General features: G+C 32.8%; 2 protein-coding genes across 2 annotated transcripts in view; one reads left to right on the forward strand and one right to left on the reverse strand.

Moving 5' to 3' along the window:
* The first annotated feature begins 550 nt into the window (after window positions 1-550).
* On the forward strand, window positions 551-2,664 carry LOC113503308 (ribose-phosphate pyrophosphokinase 2-like). The gene has a single exon (XM_026885164.1). The coding sequence runs from the start codon at window positions 981-983 to the stop codon at window positions 2,007-2,009; it is 1,029 nt and encodes a 342-aa protein (XP_026740965.1). The 5' UTR covers window positions 551-980; the 3' UTR covers window positions 2,010-2,664.
* Window positions 2,665-8,939: 6,275 nt separating this feature from the next.
* Window positions 8,940-20,204, reverse strand: part of LOC113503348 (actin-binding Rho-activating protein-like) — a 40,367-nt gene continuing 29,102 nt past the window's right edge. The window contains exons 4-5 of the mRNA XM_026885235.1: window positions 10,305-10,397; window positions 8,940-9,780 (exon numbers count right to left, since the gene is read on the reverse strand). Coding sequence (XP_026741036.1) covers window positions 9,667-9,780; window positions 10,305-10,397 — 207 coding nt within the window. The 3' untranslated portion in view covers window positions 8,940-9,666. The remainder of the gene's footprint in view (window positions 9,781-10,304; window positions 10,398-20,204) is intronic.

A 20,204-nucleotide genomic window follows, 5' to 3' on the forward strand; every position in this document is an offset into this window, starting at 1 on the left:
ACCAAGAAGAAATAGCGCGCACGCCAAAAACGGTTGCAATTATTATAAGATAGAACATAGAAAAATGACTACAAATTTTGTTTATATAAAAATTCATTTTGAGATTGCTCATGAGTTGGGATCTTGGGTAATAGCTTTTTTCCAACTTGGTTCGGTATATTTTTTGGCTTGCAAAAAATAATAAACATACAAGTTTTTGATAGATCTAGGCTCCTACAACTGCTTAGAAAATATGTGGTGGTAGAAAAGTAATAAAAGCAAACATGACAAAATCTATCGCGTATCATTGATTCTTGTTGGGCGTGGATTATCCTACATTGGAAGCAAAAAATCGCGCGTTTGAACGAATTTGTCTGAAGAGGCTTTTATATTTGCTGAAGGCAAAATAACAAAATCGCTTTTCGTATACGATTTTGGAAAAATATTTTTTAAACCATCTTCTCATAGTAACTCATATCTATTAATAACAAATATTTTATTCATTCAAATTTAATACATTTCTGAGGACAGACTAACCTTCAAAAATTCCATGTTGAATCCTAAAATCTTCGTCCACAAATAACTAAACGATATCGATTGTTATTTCGTATCCATAACAACGCGTAAACAGGTTATGTCGAGCAGTAATAATTTTATCAGTAATGATGCAATTAGTGACAGATCACCACGACCTTCTTATCTTGAACACAATTAAATAGACTTATGTGAACGTACTCTATTCTTGCTCGATCATTCGTAATACGTGGTACAATTTACGTAATATTTTGTCACAATCTATAAACAAGTACGGAGCTCAGTGTTTATATTGCGGTGTTTACCGAAACATGGATAAGACAGTGTACAGTCCATGCGGGGGACATAGATTATAGTGAACTGACCTCTTAGTGAACCCAGATAAATCTTCGCTTATAACAAATAACGTCTTAATTTGTGATGAATCGCGACCAGTGAAGGAAGTCTTCACTTCAGATCTGAATCTAATGAAACCTGAGAACGGTCAGGAGCAAACAGAAGAAAAAAGAAAAGGGAGTTTCAATCATCCAAGTGCCAGAATGCCGAACATCAAAGTATTCACTGGAAGCTCGCATCCAGAAATTGCCAAGAAAATTGTAGCGAGGCTCGGCATCAATTTGGGAAGAGCTACCACGAAGAAATTCAGCAACAAGGAGACCAATGTTGAGATCGGTGAGTCAGTGCGAGGTGAGGATGTGTACATTGTACAGAGTGGCTGCGGGGAGATCAATGACAACCTCATGGAGCTGTTCATCATGATCAACGCATGTAAAATAGCATCAGCTTCCCGCGTCACTGCTGTTATTCCTTGTTTCCCTTACTCTAGACAAGATAAGAAGGAGAAGAGCAGAGCACCAATCACAGCTAAGTTACTTGCAAACCTTGTATCAGTCGCTGGTGCTGACCACGTCATCACAATTGACTTGCACTCTTCACAAATCCAAGGTTTCTTTAACATCCCTGTCGACAATTTATACGCTGAGCCAGCTATCACTAAATGGATCAAAGAAAACATTCCGGACTGGAAGAGTAGTGTGATGGTGTCACCTGATGCAGGTGGTGTGAAAAGGATGACAGCAATCGCCGACAGACTAGACATCGATTTTGCCATCATTCACAAGGAAAGGGAGAGAGCTAATGAAGGAGATTCCACTGTCCTTGTCGGTTCCGTTAAAAACAGGATAGCCATAATGGTTGACGATTTGGCAGATACTTGTGATACTATCGTCAAAGGCGCTGAAGCTTTGTATGAAGCTGGAGCCGTCAAAGTTTACGCTATACTAACTCACGGCGTCTTCGCAGGAAATGCTATAGAAAAGATAAACAAGTCTTGTCTTGAGGGCATCGTTGTTACGAACACCATTCCCCAAGAGGCTAATATGAAAACGTGTCCAAAGATACAAACCATTGATATTTCTGTGATGCTCGCTGAGGCCATTAGACGTACTCACTACGCTGAATCCGTTTCGTATTTGTTCACTAATGTACCTTATTAAAATTCCTTAGCAAGTAATGTTACGTAATTAACACAGTAATTAAGCAGATCTAATGTTTAATGTGTGTCCGTTTACTCATTGTTTAGAATCTACTATTTATAAGCCTAATGATAATGTTAAACTCTCTATTATGTTAGTAATGGAAAATTAAATTTACTTACGTAGTAAATTGTGGAATTTCATAAACATAGTTATAGTTTCGTGAAAATTTGATGGTAGAAATTTTTGCTATCTAATTTTGTACTTTCCATACAAGCGATACTCAAATTTGTTTAGGCATACATAATTAGGTACAAATTTCTATTTGCTTGTATATATTTCTATTGTCTCGTGTTCTTATGAAAGGCTGTCACAAATATGAATAAAATCTCTTTTTAATCTGTTCGAAGAATCAAATTGTCGTTTCCAAGTAAAATTTCTATTTATCAGTAATAGCTAGGTATCAGTGGGGGAAACGTATTTATTTCTGTAATAAAAGAGACTTCTGAATACTTAGTTATGAATCCACGTGTATTTTTTACCGAATTGAGGCAATACTTATAGATAATGGCAACATAATGATGTATTTTCTCTTTTAAATGAATAAAGAACAAATACTATGTTTTTGTATGTAGGTGTAATATGATTTTCTCGAAATATATTTCACGAAAACGTATGAAGTTTTGTCTGATTTTCATTAACATTATAAAGAGGAAAGATTTGTTTGTTTGTTTCTTTGACACGAAAAGGCTTCGAAACTACTGGTCCGATTTGAAAAAAAAAATCACCCTTGAGAAGCTGCATTGTCCCCACTGAACATAGGTTATAACATATTTCAAAAACTATAATATAATATATTTCTGAAAGAAAATTGAGATATGAAATTGAGATTGAGAAGATATAAGTTATGACACCTTGGGTTACGAAAACCCAAGGTGTCATAACTTATATCTTCTAACCACGCGGACGAAGTCGCGGGAATCTGCTAGTTTTATAATAAGACTTCCACAGGAAAAGTTCCACTAGAATAGGAGGCTCGGTAAGCGATGAAGATTACATCAATTCAAGGTGAAGTTCAAGTGCAAATCGATAACTTTTTAAAGATCGTAATACTGAATTTAATAGTCTTTTGACATGGCTACAATTTGTCATTTCTATGCAAATTGAAATAAGTGCATTCTTGCTAACACGCAATACCGTCTAATTTAATAGTTATGACAGTTTCTGCAGTTTCATATAATTCATAATGAGTCTCGACAGACATTTTCTAATTTTATGTCAAATATAGAGATGTATTTTTATTTTCCTACAATAGGTGAATATTATGTGTTCTTAATAAAGTCATAAGAACTATTTCGTCAGTTCTTTTTGTTTGTTTCGTTTAATTAATCGTACAGATTAATTAAAACTTAAGTTTTTCAAGTCATTTTTAGTACCTATTTCTTAAATATGAATACGAAATTTTGAGAAAAGAAATCCAATCGAAAGCATCTAAAAAAATGGGTCTGGTAACGAAAATGAAAAACATTCGTTTTACAAAAATGTAATTTTCCAAATATTACGTAAGCGAAATTCAGGTCAAAGTTGTCGCAGATAATTTGTCAAGTAAACATAATTTGATCATATCAGTTTATTGTAAATAACAACTGATGATACGTATACCTATTATTTCTATAAATAATATGATTTCAAATGAGCTTTGCTTTGGACTTGAATTCAATTTTTAAATGTTTAGCATGTTTATTCATGCTAGAGATGGCATGGTCAACATTAAAATCTAGATCAAAACGTTTTTGCTGCTAGTTAGACTAAGAAGGCATTGTGGCACACATTGTGTTTTTTTAGGTACTGGTTTAATGACTCTAGGTTCAAGTTGTATAAAAGTAGTATTGCAGTAGTGTAAATGAAATGTTTATCTACGACTCTACACAGTGACGTCAATTTAATTACATCTGCAGTCGGGAATTGTTGAGATATAAAATGGAATAGCAAGTGGTGAAGTGGTGGGGATGGAGATTATAGTTGTAGGCCACTAATGCTTTGTGGTTTCAATAAGCTTTTCCAGTATTTCAATTAATTCATAAACTTTTACATCCTTAATCTGATTTCGTGGTTTTCTGCTGTAAATCATAAACTGTTTTAAACAGATTGGTTTTTAGCTAGATAGTATTTATTTGAAGACTTTTTTCTAAAATTAATACCTAGCAACGATATGATTTTTTTATAATTTTATCGGTACCTAATCTGGTAAACAAAATTCATTAAAATTGAGACCAGCTCAAACACCCACGTTCAGTACATACGTTATTTTTAGGAAAAATATAATTTCCTAGATGCTTTTTTTATTGTTTTTCTATTTGAATGGAAATGAGGCACGAGCAAAACTGTCTCTATAATTATTTGAAGGAAGTGTCCGAAGTAATTTACCATGAAAAGTAAATGAAGGCAATATCTTGTAGCATTTGTTTTGTTTTCCCTAAAGAGAATTTATTATTCACAGTTACCAACCCATAGTCTACTAGTGTGATGCTTAAACCTTCCGAATACGGGCAAAGGCCTTTGCCAAGCAGTGGGATGTCTATAGGCTGGTATAATATTGCACTTTAATGCAAATACCTGCCTATGTAAGTCAGGTTATCTCCACTGTATATTCGACTTATGAATTATTGAACGTTTTTTATGTTGTTATTGTTGATTTCGACTCAAAGCCTTGGAACGGAACAACTAACTAAGACAATGTGATGAAAACAAAAAATACGGGAAATACAAAATTGCGTATTGAAACTTTTTCTTTATGCGAACAAAAGTTGACTAGCTAACGAGATGATAAAGTTGATAATAAATATTACAGTAACTACACACATAAGCGGGCCAGCATTATTCGCATCAGGCCGTAAATATTTTTGAATATTCGGGAATCAAAATACCTACGTTATTTTTTTTCACAATTCAATCCCCGAGTAGAATGAGCATTTGTGTGATCTACAAATGCTTATTTGAGTCGGGGTGTCCTTTTGTGACTCTAATGTTTGTGAAAACCCCGCAACACAAGGATTACTTAGTGTGGGATTCGTGTAAAAAAATACATATAGCTTAGCTTCCCAAGCGGAAAAAGTCGAATGAAGAAATCAAAAATTAGACATTAGAATAGACAGTAATCACTTGGCGATTTTTTTGTTTTTTTATAATTTTATCAATACCTAATCTGTATACAAAATTAATAAAAATTGAGAGTAGTTCAAACACCCACGTTCAGTACATAAGTTGTTTTAAGGAAAGTACAATTTCCGAGATGCTTTTTTTATTGTTTTTCTACTTGAATGGAATATTGCCAAACAATCTATGCCAACCCACGTATGCGTGTAGCTACTAAGAGAAAACGTATATACCTATATATTCTCTAAGGACCAGTTAGACCACAAAAGAGGTATTTAATAAATAATGTTAAAACATAAAATACTTATTTAATACATTTATTTTAAACACATTTAGATTAAATTAACATATTTAAGACTAGGTAGACTAGAAAGTCATTATTCTTAAAGCGCCTAATATTTTTAAACTTTAAAATATAGCTGACCAAATTATATTAGGTACAACAGATTTTTAATAATTTTAGAATTTATGTACCTACAGGCAAAATAACCAATTTAGGTGTACAAGGGTGCTGCTTATTTCGTAAAAATGTCGAAAAGATATAGATATTATATCAAACATTTCACAAATCTGTTTTTATGGCTTAAAAATAAATAAAATAATATATAATTATAAATGAAATTTAAATACAAAAATAAACATTCGAAAATAATTTTCTTAAATTAATTCCAATTAATTTATTTGTAAACTAAGTTAACTATCCGTATGCTTATTGCAACAATTCTTAGCAATAATAAAACTATAAATATATTTTAAATGTACTTTAAAATGAGAACTAATTTATTATTAAATATTTTCATCAAAGAGCCTTGATTGACAAAGAGCGAGATTGATTTAATGAAATATTTTATTAAGTTCACAACCTATTTGAATTAAAGCCTAGAAAAAAAGAAAATAATATGCCCTCGGTGATTCTATAAATAACACATTATGTTGTAATAAGCTCTGACTTATTAGCGCCATTGGTGACATCGCCATGTCTTTTAAAGGCAGAGGCTTTAAATACATAGAGTAATAATATTTTCTACTGAATAAAATTAAAACTGATTAGTTTACATGTTTTTCTGTTCGGGACAAAAAATTCAAAAATACATTATTCCATTGTGTTGCTTCCAATTTATCTAAAAGAAGGTTAAGTTCTGAAATGATATAAAAAAAAATCGTTTTCATTTCACACCCTATCCTGGCAAAATGACTAAAAACATTTCAACATAAAACAACTCAAACGAAAATCCTATCATCATAAATCTCTAAAGGATGAGCGGATACAAATCGTATATTATTTAGTACATTATATAAAACAAATTAAAACAAAAGTATTCTCAAATAAATATACACGAGATGGACTTCCTCATAAGGATCAACCCCCACTGAAAGAAAAGACTAAGCAAAGCACCTTGAGTCGCTAGAAGGCTTTTGAATTTTGTGGGTAATCACGAAGATATGTTTCTAAATTGTTTGTAGTTTAAATACGCTGCCGTCCGCGGCTCTTTCGGTGTGAATTGACCCTAACTGTCCAAAATTACAATTGTTGCGGTTTTACGTAACTTAAAATTGAATTCATTTTGTACCGAATTTAAAATATACTTTAGAACAGGCACTTTTTCTATGAAAAAGTTATTACATCAAGCAAAGTCATTTAGTTGACCATTAATTGCCTATAATTATGATAAAAACTTAAATAAATTAATGACATAGTTAGATATGTAAGTAAAAATTTTGTAAACTGATAAATTCTGCTAGTTACTGTACTTCTTTTCCTGATCAGGGGAACGATAGGTTGAGCATAATTTGTCACACGAGCAACAAAAGCTTTTAACATTCAGGATTTTGGCGTTGCAAACAAAAAGCGAATTGCAAAAACTACACAAAAGGTCCCTTCTTTACAAAAATATCTTTCTAAGCCCTAACCTAATTCCACTTTCAAGTATTAATTATATATTTTTTTATTAAACTTTTGTTATATGAGGTAATATTATTAAAAATATTGATACCGAATAAAAGTAAGAGTATTTAGTTAAAAGACATGTACATATGAAGAAAATAATCAGTTTAAAGTTAACTGCAGAACTCACTTTATATGGCAAATGGCAATTACATTATCTCACATGACCAAGACGCATTACATTACAATCGGATCGGATATTGTCGCAATTCTCTACTGATAAAACAATGAAAAAAAAACCCCTTTAAACAGGACTCGAACCTGCGACTTTTGGCTATATGCTCCATTAGCTTTGGCAACTAATCTAATGAGGTCACTGACCAATAATTTGAAATTGCATTTTGATACGTCTTAGGGTAGACGTGAGTGGCGTAAGACTTGTCATGATATAATGAACAAATCGCAGGTTTGTTCATAAAATAATTACCGTTTACAATTACTGTAGTTGATATTACATACCTAATATTCAAGGCGTCAGAATTCAACCTATTAGATAAAGTTAGTCACTTTAAAATAATTGTTTAATAAATTTAAAAATTAACATTAAAATGATTATAAACTAAGTGCATTTTAGGCTTTTTCTTAATGACCTAAACATTTAATAAAACACTTAAAATTAATTATATTAGACAACCTTTTTGAGGAGTTGGCCGTAGTTTTAATGGATACAATACCATTATGATCTATTAATGTTAAAATGGCACAACGCATCGCAGGCCTATGTCTGGCAGACCGCGATAAGTTGAGATGATTCGATAAAATAATCTGATTAATTATAAAATAACCGTACAATGAACTCGGTCTTAAAGAATGATGACCTGTTCATGTGAGAGTGAAGCGATTATTAAATTATAATATGTTGAACACCGTTGTATTTTTCATAATTTATTAATATATACTGAATTTAGTCATTTTCTTAGGGTAGGCAGACAGAAAATGTCGAATCCCAGCATTGTTAAAAAAAACCATTTTAAAGTGATGATATATCCTGCCTGCAGAATAAATGATTTCATTTCTAATTGATGTTTTAAAAAGCCGATCTAACCCAACAGCTTTTTAGGGACCTTGCAAAAAAATACTTTGATTTTCATATTAAAGAATGAAATGAAAATATTCTGAATGGAAATATTCTTAGTTTAACGTATAATAGAGGATACAAAAATGAGGTCTTCCTTTAGTGATATTTTCGTTCTTAACAATTCACGGAACTTATAACATTATTAGAAGCCTGTACCAAGGCTTCATAAAACAACCAAATTTGTGAGCGAAGGCAAAGACGTTAATGGGTGTTGTAAAGACATTAAACTTACTCGTAATGTGAGGAAAATTTAAATTAAAATATTTACATGTAGTACGAGTAAAAGAAAGGTTATTTAATATTTTTTCAACAGATTTTAACAAGGTACTCTGCTTTTGTTTTCATTCGACTTTTATATATACGAAGAGTTATATTTGTAAAACAGATTAAATAATATTTAATCTTGAAAGAAAATAATTACGTAAATACAAACTCTGACTGGATGTACTTCTGCATCCGTGGTTGTGCATACAAAAGAATTATTTTCCATTAAAAGAAAAACATTAATAAAGTCCAATATTCACAAAAGCATCGGAGACAGACATCGAAAATTTTTTGTTAAACCCATCACGTACGGTCAGTCGCAGAAGTTAGTTAACACGATATATAATATTCAAAACAATCGTACAAAGTGTTAATAAGCAACCAAATAGTCACCATATTATATTAAAACATACGTAACAAAAATGGATACATATCACTAAAAATAATGTCAAATTTGAAAAAAAAATGTGTTAAATAGCATTGTGTTGCTGACTGTACAAGAATAAGTAAAAAAAAAGAATATGAAAACAAAAGAAACCCTTGCATGATTGCGACCTTCTATTGTTTTTATTGCGTTATCCTGCAAGTAGTTGGTAAGGACGTGCTATATTAGGGTGACCCAAAAGGAATAATGTCGGATGGGTCAAAATGACCCATGGGTGGATTTAGTATTACTAAATGATGTTGGTCTAAGGGGTTGGGTATAATGTAAGGGGTGTTTTTAGATAAATAGCTTTTACTCTACTGCGACTGAATAAAGGGTTGGTTTTCGGGAGTTACTTTTTATATGTATAGTCATATTTCTTTGACATGCTTATCGAAAACACAATTCAATAGCTTTTGGAATCATCTAAAACCTTCAAATTTCTTTATAGTTTAATTAGTGGAGTACATTTTTTAATAGTTTAGTCACCCATAAAGGTTTTTCGTTTTCTGAAAATTATATCTTCAAATAATGAAAAGTTATAATCAGGCTTTTTTAGCTAAATAGTCACACTAGTCTCGGATCCAACCGGCATCCTCATGACCTTGACCTTAACCCCAATGCCGAGTTAGCTACTCGGCGTTGGGGTCGCAAGTCGAACGAGTATGAAACTTTCTTACTAAAATTAGTATGAATATATCATCATATGGTACAACTTTGTTCTTACAACCTTTTCTAACTAAGCTTCACTCTCACCCTCGTCTTTACAACTTATTCCAATAACGATTCCTTAAATACTTTATTTGTAACATTATTGAGGCATGGGCGACACGGATCTCCTTGCTTGCATAGCCTTGTTGTCACAGTATGTTCGGATATCTTGCATCGTTTGCATAAGGAATACTGGCACGTCGTCATCGCGTTTCTGAAAAGGTAATTTGATATTTAGAGTATTCGTGATATTCTGTTTTAATACCTACCGTATTTGTACAACGTAACGACAAAGCAGGAATATTATGTACGTTGTAAAAGAAAATGACAGCGATTAATATGTCATCGAATTGCCAGTCACATTTTCCATTTATAATTTTATATTCTAAAAGTGTTGTACTCCTTCCGTATAAAGTCCAACTAGCTGACGCAAATATCATTGCTGAATTCATTTTTTAACAACACTGTTTTATAGATAAAAAAGAAATTCCAGAGGAACGAGCATTCTGGGTTCATCATATTATAAACAAATCTCTGCTATATTAAAAAAACTATTACACAACAACATTCACAAGGACGAAACATAAAAATATTTAACTACAAATAACATCACTACTATCCCAGCAAAAGAAACCATTAAAACAGCTCGCTGACAGCTTTCACCACTCCAAGAATCAAGTAAGCCAAGGTCCCATATCTAACTAAGTTACTTTCAAAAGTGTATCATAAAATAAATACCTGAAACAGCACTTCCCCCTCAAAGTACGTTAGCTGATGTTTCCTCGTCCTTAGCAGTATACCAACAAGTTTGTCCGAGATCACTGTGTATATCTGTAAAAGAAAATTGTATTTGAGAAGTTTTCTAGATCAAGGGAAGGAAAATTCAAGTTGTGTGATACCAAAAACTGATAGGTTTTTGGGTCACGAACATTTATTTTTAGGTTCATCGGTATTGATATTGGTTCAAGTTGTTTAATGTATTACTGGGATGATGAGATTTTTTTCCGTCAGATAATTTAATGAATAATTTAAGATAGGTAGGTATTTCTTCTCATGTTCCGCAATCATAAGTTGATCAAATAACAATGTATAGAAGTTATTTCTGATGTCAGATTTTGCTTTATCTGAACGTCATAAGCTGTTCTAAACTTTAAAACGGTATTTTTAAGTAAATGATTATTGTTTGAGCGATAAATGAAATCCTAGATACGAAGTACGACAATTTTTTTCAAATTAAGTTTTTTGAAAATGTATTTTAACATAAAGGATATTTAAAAGAAAAATGCTTTGTTTTAATACCTTAAAATATTAGGTACCATAGTTATGCACTCCTGTATCATCAATCGCTTAATTATTCCCTTTTACAAATGGGTCACTTTGACCCAAAGAGAAAAAAAAATGAAAAAGTCACTTGGGGTCGTGCGTGAAGGAATTCATTTATTATCCCTTTCGTTTGTAGGACCATGATGTGTGTGTAGAAAAAGCTTTCTAAACCAAGATAAACACGACACGAACATTTATTTACTTTTTACTCAAACGAGTTCAATCCGACATGTATGGAGTAAATAGTGAAAAACCTCTGAGTATTTAGTCATCGATTTTTTTTTGACCATTTTTTATCTACGAGCTAATCTTGGGGTTATCTGCTACAATAATTAATCGTAATTTATGTGTAGCATCTTTCTCATTTTTTTAGGGTTCTGTACCTAAAGGGAAAATAATAAACCCTGTAACTGACTTCGCTGTCTGTCCTGTCCTGTTATAATATTTACTGACTAAAAATAAATATCGAAGTTAAGGTCATCCTCAAATGTATTTTTTCACATGATTTATTTTTCTTTCGTGTATTTGTACAAAACCCTCAATGTAGCAAGTTCGACTCGTACTTGACGGGTAACTTTCTATTTTGTGTCTCACTGTTTTATATTTTTTCCATTATCAGTAGAAGATGTGACTCATCCTTTACTTCTTAAATAAGCAGCTTTCGATCAGTTTCATCCTAAAATTTTAGTATAATATTTTTGCTCTTAAAAAATTGACTCAATTGTTATTACACAGTTAAAATAATATCTGTATATAATTTTCTAAGATAAATATCACAACCCTACCAAATTTGACGTTTTTGCGTGGCACGAACCACAGGAAATTAAAAAGTTTCTTATTTAAAAAAACGTTACCCTATATTGGCCAACTAAAATTAATTGTCCCAGAAAACCTTTTAGGTTTGTGTGCTTTTATATGTAGGTCTATGTCTATAAGTTATCTATTCAGTGTGGGTGAATTGATTTAGTAGAGAAAATTGACCCAAAATCGATAATTTTAGCTTTAGATTTAGTTCCTAAGTAAATCAGTTAGTGGCAAGATACGAGTAGGCTGCTATATTTAAATATTACTTTTCAATCCCCTTTTCGCATTAACGACCCAGTGAAATCTTTGGCATTCATCCCGATACCTTTCAAAATAGTCTTCAATAATCAATACGAGGTAATTAATATGAACTTATTTCAGAACACAACACAACATGACTCTACAATGTACTAAAAATATATTGAGAACGCAAAACGAATTTATTAACTCCAAATAAGCACTTCAAGTAGAGGAGTTTGTTTCACAATTGGCGAAAATTTACGATTTCTAACTTCAAGTAAAGTGGAAATTTATTAGGATTCAACTTGTATTTTCCGCAATAACTTATAGGAAGTCCTCCTTAATTAAATAAGCTTAGAGTTTTGTTACTATCCGATTTATTCCGCTCTTGATATTTGAGCCCAAATTAGATAGGAAATAATACATTTATTTGTTATTGTGCCTTATTTTTGAAATAAGGCACGAAAGCTTGAAGGTGCCTAGATGTTAATTTAGTCACAGTTTCCAAACAAGTGATGGCTGAATAAAGTCTGACAGTTTTACATGACACTCTGTAAGCATTAAGGCTTCATCAAATGGCATTATTACCTCGACTACTTTAAGGTAGAAAGTAGAGACGGACTGACATTTGATAACGTCTAAGTTTATTCAGACTTGTAGTTTGAGTGATGTGACAAATTAAACTTCTTAAGTGGACTTTACTTAGCTGGTTTTCAATATAAATGGAATAACCTGTATAAAACTTCGCAATAGTTCCTACATTTATAGGATAATACCAAAAACTTGCAATCTAACTACATACTTGTTCTCAAATGCTTTCCCAAAAACAGATGAGTGTACATTGGCAAAAAGAAAAAAAAAATACAATATCTCACTGAAGAAATTCGGTCACAAATCTCAACTAACCAATCCAACATACATTGTGCTTAAATTGTACTACGAAGTTTCAGAGTTCAGATACGCCCATTACTCAATCCCGTCTCTCAGAAGTCCAATGGGACGGCAAACCTAAACAACAAGACGGCTCACCGGCTTCCCCGGGAAACTCGAAAGGAAAATACAAATAACTATATTGACAGTCTTCCTCATGTTCGTCAGGTTATCCAACAAGGATTTACTTGTGATAACTTGCTATATCATTGTTTTCTGAAGCTATACAATACACGTGAAAAAAAATAGGAGAAATGGTCATAGCAATTCTAGGTTAAGTGTTTGGCTCAGTAAAAAATGGTAAGCGTCGCGGTCGATTGAAAAGTAAAGAATTGTTGGCCTACTGAATATAATTAGTCCAATTCCTCAACCATTACAGCATTTATGAGACAAAATAACATTACATGTCCAGATTTAAGAAACATTTTACATATACCTAATATTCCACGGAATCTATCCATGACCTATGTCCATACGTAACAAATCAATCTAAAATTAATTCATTGCAAAAGCAAACAAATGTTCGAGACCGATTGAAGGTTCAAACGTAAACATTATTGCTCTGAGCATGAACTAAATATAGAAGACAGATTGTTTTCGAGCCTAACATTACGCAGTCATGAGAACATCATGGTGTATCATACCATAATACTCACGGCACAGAGTGGCGCTTCAACAGCTGATATTTAGAAGTAGAAAGTAGAAAAATATGAATTTTACTCTAAGAAGCCTAAGTTTTTAAACTTTGAGCTATTGAGTCACGATTTGCGGTTTTAGGTCTTGGCAGTTGGTTAGCCTAAGGACTTTTAGGTGTTTTGTAATGATGAAATAAATAGAAAGGAATGGACTGTGAATTGTCCAAACAATCTACTCTCGGTATCAGTGAAAACCATTGAAAAGGATTTTGAGCTTCGCAATTAACTCATTTTACGGTGAGTTGAACTTTACCCCACCGATTCCCTTGTTTGAACTAAGGCACCTTTAATATTTGCTTTCAGTATCACTGTTCAGGTGGGTAACTGTTTTTTATGTAACTGATAATACAAATGATTCAGAAGTCCATATTTTTTCTCCCTATTGTAGTATTTTCCTCTGTGATAATGGTATGATTTCAGGTTGACACTGACAATCCTACTACTATTATAAAGGCGAAAGATTGTAAGTATGGATGTATGGATGTTTGTTACTCTTTCACGTAAAAACTACTGAATGGATTTGAATGAAACTTTACCACAACATAGCTTATACATCAGAATAACACATAGGCTACAATTTTTGAGGTTTCTAGTGTGAGGTCGTAAAAAAACACATTTTTTGCGCTTACATTGCAAACGCTGACTGAATCCTACAAGATAGATAGAAGGCAGATAGATAGATAGAAGGCAGGTATAAATATATCTTCTAACCACGCGGACGAAGTCGCGGGCAACAGCTAGTTATTCATACTACAGAAAATCCATTCTCTCCTTAGTTAAACAAATGAACATCAGCTTCCATGACAATACTCCAGTTTATTTCAGTCGAGCCACGTCTGCTCTATCTTCCGCTTCCATATTCGGCTACGTACAGGACTAATGTGTTTATGTTACTAATTACGCGTCATTGGACGAACTGGCAGTCAAAAGGAACGTGAATTGTTGCCAAGTTTTCATATAGAAACTGCTCTATAGTACGGTAGTCATAATTATTTAATATAATGTCTGCACATTCCTCCGTTGTATAAAGATATCTGACCGGATGGTATAAATCATGGAAGTGGCATTCAGTTTTGGTTCATTACTATGTGCGTACATCGATTGATATATGCGGAGTTTTTTTGGCTTGTATAACACTGTATGTTGTAATGTAGGTAGGAATAACTGAATTATTTATGGCTTTATATATTTCTAGCTGTTGTTGGACCTTCCGACTGGGTTGTCGCAAAGCATTACGCTCCTTTACAGAGTTGGATAAAAGTAGGTAAGGGCTAAGGTGTACCTTAATTCCAAATTTCATCAAAATTGACTGAGATATGAGTGGTAACAAACATAATAATATAACAGCAAATTTACATACTTTCATCTTTATGATGTTAGTGTGACAGTTCTTGTAAATCTTAAATTTGTACAATTTCAAGAGTGAAAAACATGAAACATTTTCCTTGAAGCTTACCGTCTAGTGCAATCTGTAAAGTAGTTTACCACAAGTACCTACTTTAGATTCATGATAAAATATTTTATATTTTCATTTCGTATCCGATGTATTACAAGTAATATAATATTTACTTCAACTTTCAACTGAAAGCTACAGAGTAAAAGTTAACGAAATTGTTATAGGATCAAATGACAGCTATTCTTTGTTAAATAAAAAAAAAACAATCAATAAAATCGTTCATCACGTTTATCTAGTCTGAGGTTCTGAGATATCAACATAGTCTACCTAATCATCAAACCCTACTAACTTGTCAGATAATTAAAACTAAAAAGTTATCAAAAACCGGAACAAGATTAATGATTCTGTACTTGTAGAGTCTCTACAAATATCCATACTCAATGGAAATTCGGATTTCCAATTCGAAAGCGCTATACCGGTAATAATACAGTCATATTTGCGACCCAATTGATTAATCGTGATTTGTGGTGGTTTAGAGACAGAGAGACTGAAAATATTTATGAGAGACGGAACCAGCACGATAACATTTAAATTAAATAATAAAAGTTGCTATAATAAATGTAACGAGAGATATTTTTTTCAGGAACCAATAAAACCGACGTCAACGGGGCAGATCCAGACGGAGTTAGCGGGATGACATGGATTCGTTCTTACCGAACTGGTCCCACGCGGCTCATGAGAAAGACAAGTGAAAGAAGAGTGGGGAGGCCTTTGCCCGGCAGTGGGACATTCCAGGCTATTAATAATAATGAAATTCGCCTAACCCACTGAACGCGACTTATCGTGGGTCCGATCCCCGCGTAGGACAAGCATTAGTGTGATCCATGAATCACGCCTTCGTGCATGTGATTTTAATGTTCGTGGAAGTTTTTTTAAACATGTTTCTTTCTACGTATTGCAATTGAACCGTATTCTACAAGTTTTCATTTTAAAACCGTAATGTACATAAGTTTGGTTTATATTTAAAGCGAGTTATTTATTATATCGTCAGCTAAATAATACAATTACTGTCGCCTAAATATACCCGTATACATAATATATTTACTCGTGTGTAAACATACTCATTCAGAGCTATATCATCCTAAATGATAAACAGCTCAACCTCAGCGTCATTCAGAGAGTATTTAAAAAAAGGTTGTGTTGTTTTTACATAGTACTTAATAATGCCTACGCTTTACACTTTCAGAAAATTTATTGTCTTTAATGACACAATAACTTTAAAAAGAATGTGTCGTTGTAAATTGTAAGGTCAACATGAATTTATTTTGGAGGATAAAAACCCTTTTTGGCCGCGTCCCTGACCATAACAATGACTCTTCTCTCCTTATAATAACTAAAATTATCTGCAAGGAAACATTTTTATATTTTTTTTTCATATAAAATTCTTGCCTACATTCCGGTTGACCCGGACCAGTAAGTGGTAGAACAACGCATTGATTTTACGTAGGATTTGAATCATAACAGCTGCATCGACACTTCATCAAAATCATAAATGATTTACGGCGAAAATGCGAATGTAAACGATCTGAAATGTATTCTGTATTTCTATGAAAGTGCACACTTTAATGCAATGTAATACGTAACAAGCTTTAAACGTTTCACACACATGTAGGTGTGTTATTACAACAATAACCTATGTCTCATGCACAATCTGTTCTTAATTAAGATGCTTTTATGGTATGATTTCAATTAAATAATTCAACTTAACGTATCGCGGTCCATTGCTGGACATAGGACTCTCGGTCCTCAGGGACTTTAATCAAATAATAAATTTCTAGTGAAACCCTTTTAAGTTGTATTGTAACTAGTAAGAAAGATCGTGCTTAGTACTGATCTATAGTTATAGTACATCCTGAGTTGAACAAAGGGAATTGATACAAAATGTTATACAGAGTTTCATCCTACTATTCTTGGGTTTTTTTTAAACAGTAAGGTATCGTATTATTTTAATTTACACAGCTAGTATAAATTGTATCAAATTCTTAACGAAATTTGAATCTATCCAGCCCGGGAGCACAATTTCTCGAAATAAACGGAAAACAGAAAGTTTATTGCAATCGAATATCAAGAGATTTGAAGAGATCTTACACGATCTGACCTTTTAGCTTAAAGCTTGTACAAAGACCGTCTACATCACACAAACTGCGTTTATTTTCTCATAATAACCTTTTAGTAGTTTAACGAGATATCAGAACATTCTCTTACGATATAAAATAGTCGGTACAACTTGACAGGTTGATTATATTGAACAGAATAGTCTTCAAAGAAAATCATGATAACAGAGATTGGCATGAAACAACTCATTGTTTCTTTAGATAATAGATTGCAGTATGGGCATCTAATGTTCTACGATTTTGAATTATTTTTTACATGAAGGTTGTATACGGTATGTAAACATAACTTTTCCATTGGTCTAATAGCAATAAAATAAAAATTGTTTAATTTTACTTAAATGAAAAAAAAAATACAGATTAATTGGTTTTCAATTACTTGAATTTGTAATTAAAAATTAATTTTTTAAACACTTTACTAATGTTTTTTTTAATAGACTCGGGAAAAGCCTTGGTGGAACATTCAAATTCTTGCCCTATGTGAGGATCGAAATCGTAACACTTTGCGCTCTGATCATTGGGCTTTCTGACCTCAACCACGTGGCTACCCGTGTAGAGTAGTACATTCATAAAATAGCAAAGTCTCAAACAATCTTATAGGCCATTGTACCCTTTGTTCTACCACTTTGAACAATCGACAAAATAACCCAGGACGGAACCATCTACTAACTTAATCAAGGCTATTGAACCTAATATGAAAAAACAAATGCCATTCAATGGTCACTCTCCTAGGTTGTTGTCGTCCATAATCGTGTAATTTTGACACAAAGAGAATAAGGTACATGGAGTACCTATGTATGTATATATTGTAATATATGTAACAAACAATTTGTTTGAATGATACTTGGGTATTGTATTATTCAAGTCCATTCAACAGTGGAGAGTATTGTTGTGGTATATATCATTTATATTTAGCTTTACCTAAAATATATGAAAAGGTATTCTGTGCCTGTACCTAAAGATTTCGAAGCGAGATTGTTGTCGATGTGTGAGAGAGACAGCGCTACGTGCAGTGTGGTGCGCCGTCCCGTTTCCACAATCACGATATACGGGCTTTTAGATGTCATATTACAGGTACTTGGGTTGTTTCGTGTTCAATTATGTATTTATTTGTGACAAAAATAAAATCAGTAGAAGCTAGGTCCATTCAAAAATATTTCGTCTACTCCAAAAATAAAATAAAATTATAATTTCGATCTATTCATGACAAGGTTTGTATATTAAAATGTCAATACTAGGGATGAACAAGATTTAAACTTTTATTAAAAAGAATGAATTCCCGTACCTATATTATTCAAATTCATATTCTGAACTCTGAACTGAAACTAAACCAAACTAAATCACGCAACTAAAGCACAGCGGAAATCTATTAAATATAGTGAAATAAATAAACAGGCCACTAATAAACAAATTTTATCTGGCAGCCCTATCATTAGTAGGTAAACCGATTCCAAATTTAACGTTGGCCATGACGGAGTGACTCGCCACAAGGAATGTCGTGTGACGTCACAACACACACACACACGCAGCGGTCTCATCTTATGATGTATTATTTGTTTATTCGTACACTCATGATATAAAATAATTCTCAGTAATCTCAGTACTGAAGTTGTGGATGATTTATTGATGGTATAGTTGGATTGTCAGTGTAAATATTGGGATATTTCCTTGTTATCATTCTGATTTAGTTAAAGGAGGATAGGAAGGGAATTAGTGACAGCCATAAGACATTATTATCCTCAGTACATAACTATATTTGCTATGGAGAATGTGTTGTTTATCGGTCACCACTGACATAAGCAGTGTTCCCCTTATCATTAATTAAACCCAAATGATAGTTTTATCAACAGTACCAACCAAGTAGCGTCATTACACCTCAAGAGCCCTTTTTTGGTCACTCAAAACCATCATAGCACCCACCTCCTTGCTGTAGGAAGCGGGTAGTACCAGACTCTGAATGAGCGAGCTTGCACTGCCATTCAACGTCTCCGCTTTCAGTCGATGCGCGGTTATCCAAAACAATTCTTTACGCACGGCCCGCAGTGGTCTCAAGAGTTTGAAAATTAAAGGTAATAAAAGCGATAATTGTAAGACAGAAATACAGTAAAAGAACGATATTCTTGCAGCTATAATATGTGTCATGACATTGCCGAAAGCCAACTGTGGATTACAATAAACATTGGCAGGTGTTATCACAATATCCGATCATGCTTCATTTCACATTCACATAATCGTAAATTTGATGAATTAAGTGTTATTTTAATTGATGGTGACACTGAAAAGTTGCTTGTGTGAGCCAAATAGTTCTATTGAATGATTTCTGTACGTATCACTTGCTATTTGTGCCTGAACTTACAGCTGTAGTTTACATTGTGATCAGTTACAGATAAAATCATGGAAGTTATGTAGCTATTTAGAGGCGAATACACAAAATATGACAGGTACTTAGTAAAAGTCAACTGTCAGGTGTCTTAGAGTAGAGAACACTAAGACACCCGACATTGTTATGGTACCTGACACTATTAAGCGGAATGTATCAATGATCGCGCGACCTTGTCTGCGATCCAAAAAATAAGTTAATATAATATTGTAATGACATCGGCATCGTTGTGTGATTTATTTATTTATTTCACGATTAATTGCCTTCTGCTCATTGGAACACTTGAGTAAATAATTATTTTTAAACATTTTTGATCAAGGACAATAAAAAAGTAACAAAACACATATTATATTTATATATAAATATATGTAAATATATATATATTATATATTTTCATTTTAATACTGAATAAGTAAATTAAAAAAATGCATATGTGAATGTAACACGTGACACTTAGTACAAATAGGTTAAATATTCGTCACCCATCAAATGACATGATTTTTGTTATAGCATCGTCTTCATCGTATACATCGTCTGTGGATATTTAACCTGACCAGCTATCACAGACGAACAGACAACAGAGCCTAAGTATTAGAGATCCATTTGTGTACCGAACCAAAAAGACTTAATAACTGTTTGATTAAGCAAGATTTCTGTTTAACAAGATTTATACATACCTAGTTATGGTAAGATTATTAG

This window comes from Trichoplusia ni, chromosome 19 (assembly GCF_003590095.1).
Source record: "Trichoplusia ni isolate ovarian cell line Hi5 chromosome 19, tn1, whole genome shotgun sequence".
NCBI classification, from domain to species: domain Eukaryota; kingdom Metazoa; phylum Arthropoda; class Insecta; order Lepidoptera; family Noctuidae; genus Trichoplusia; species Trichoplusia ni.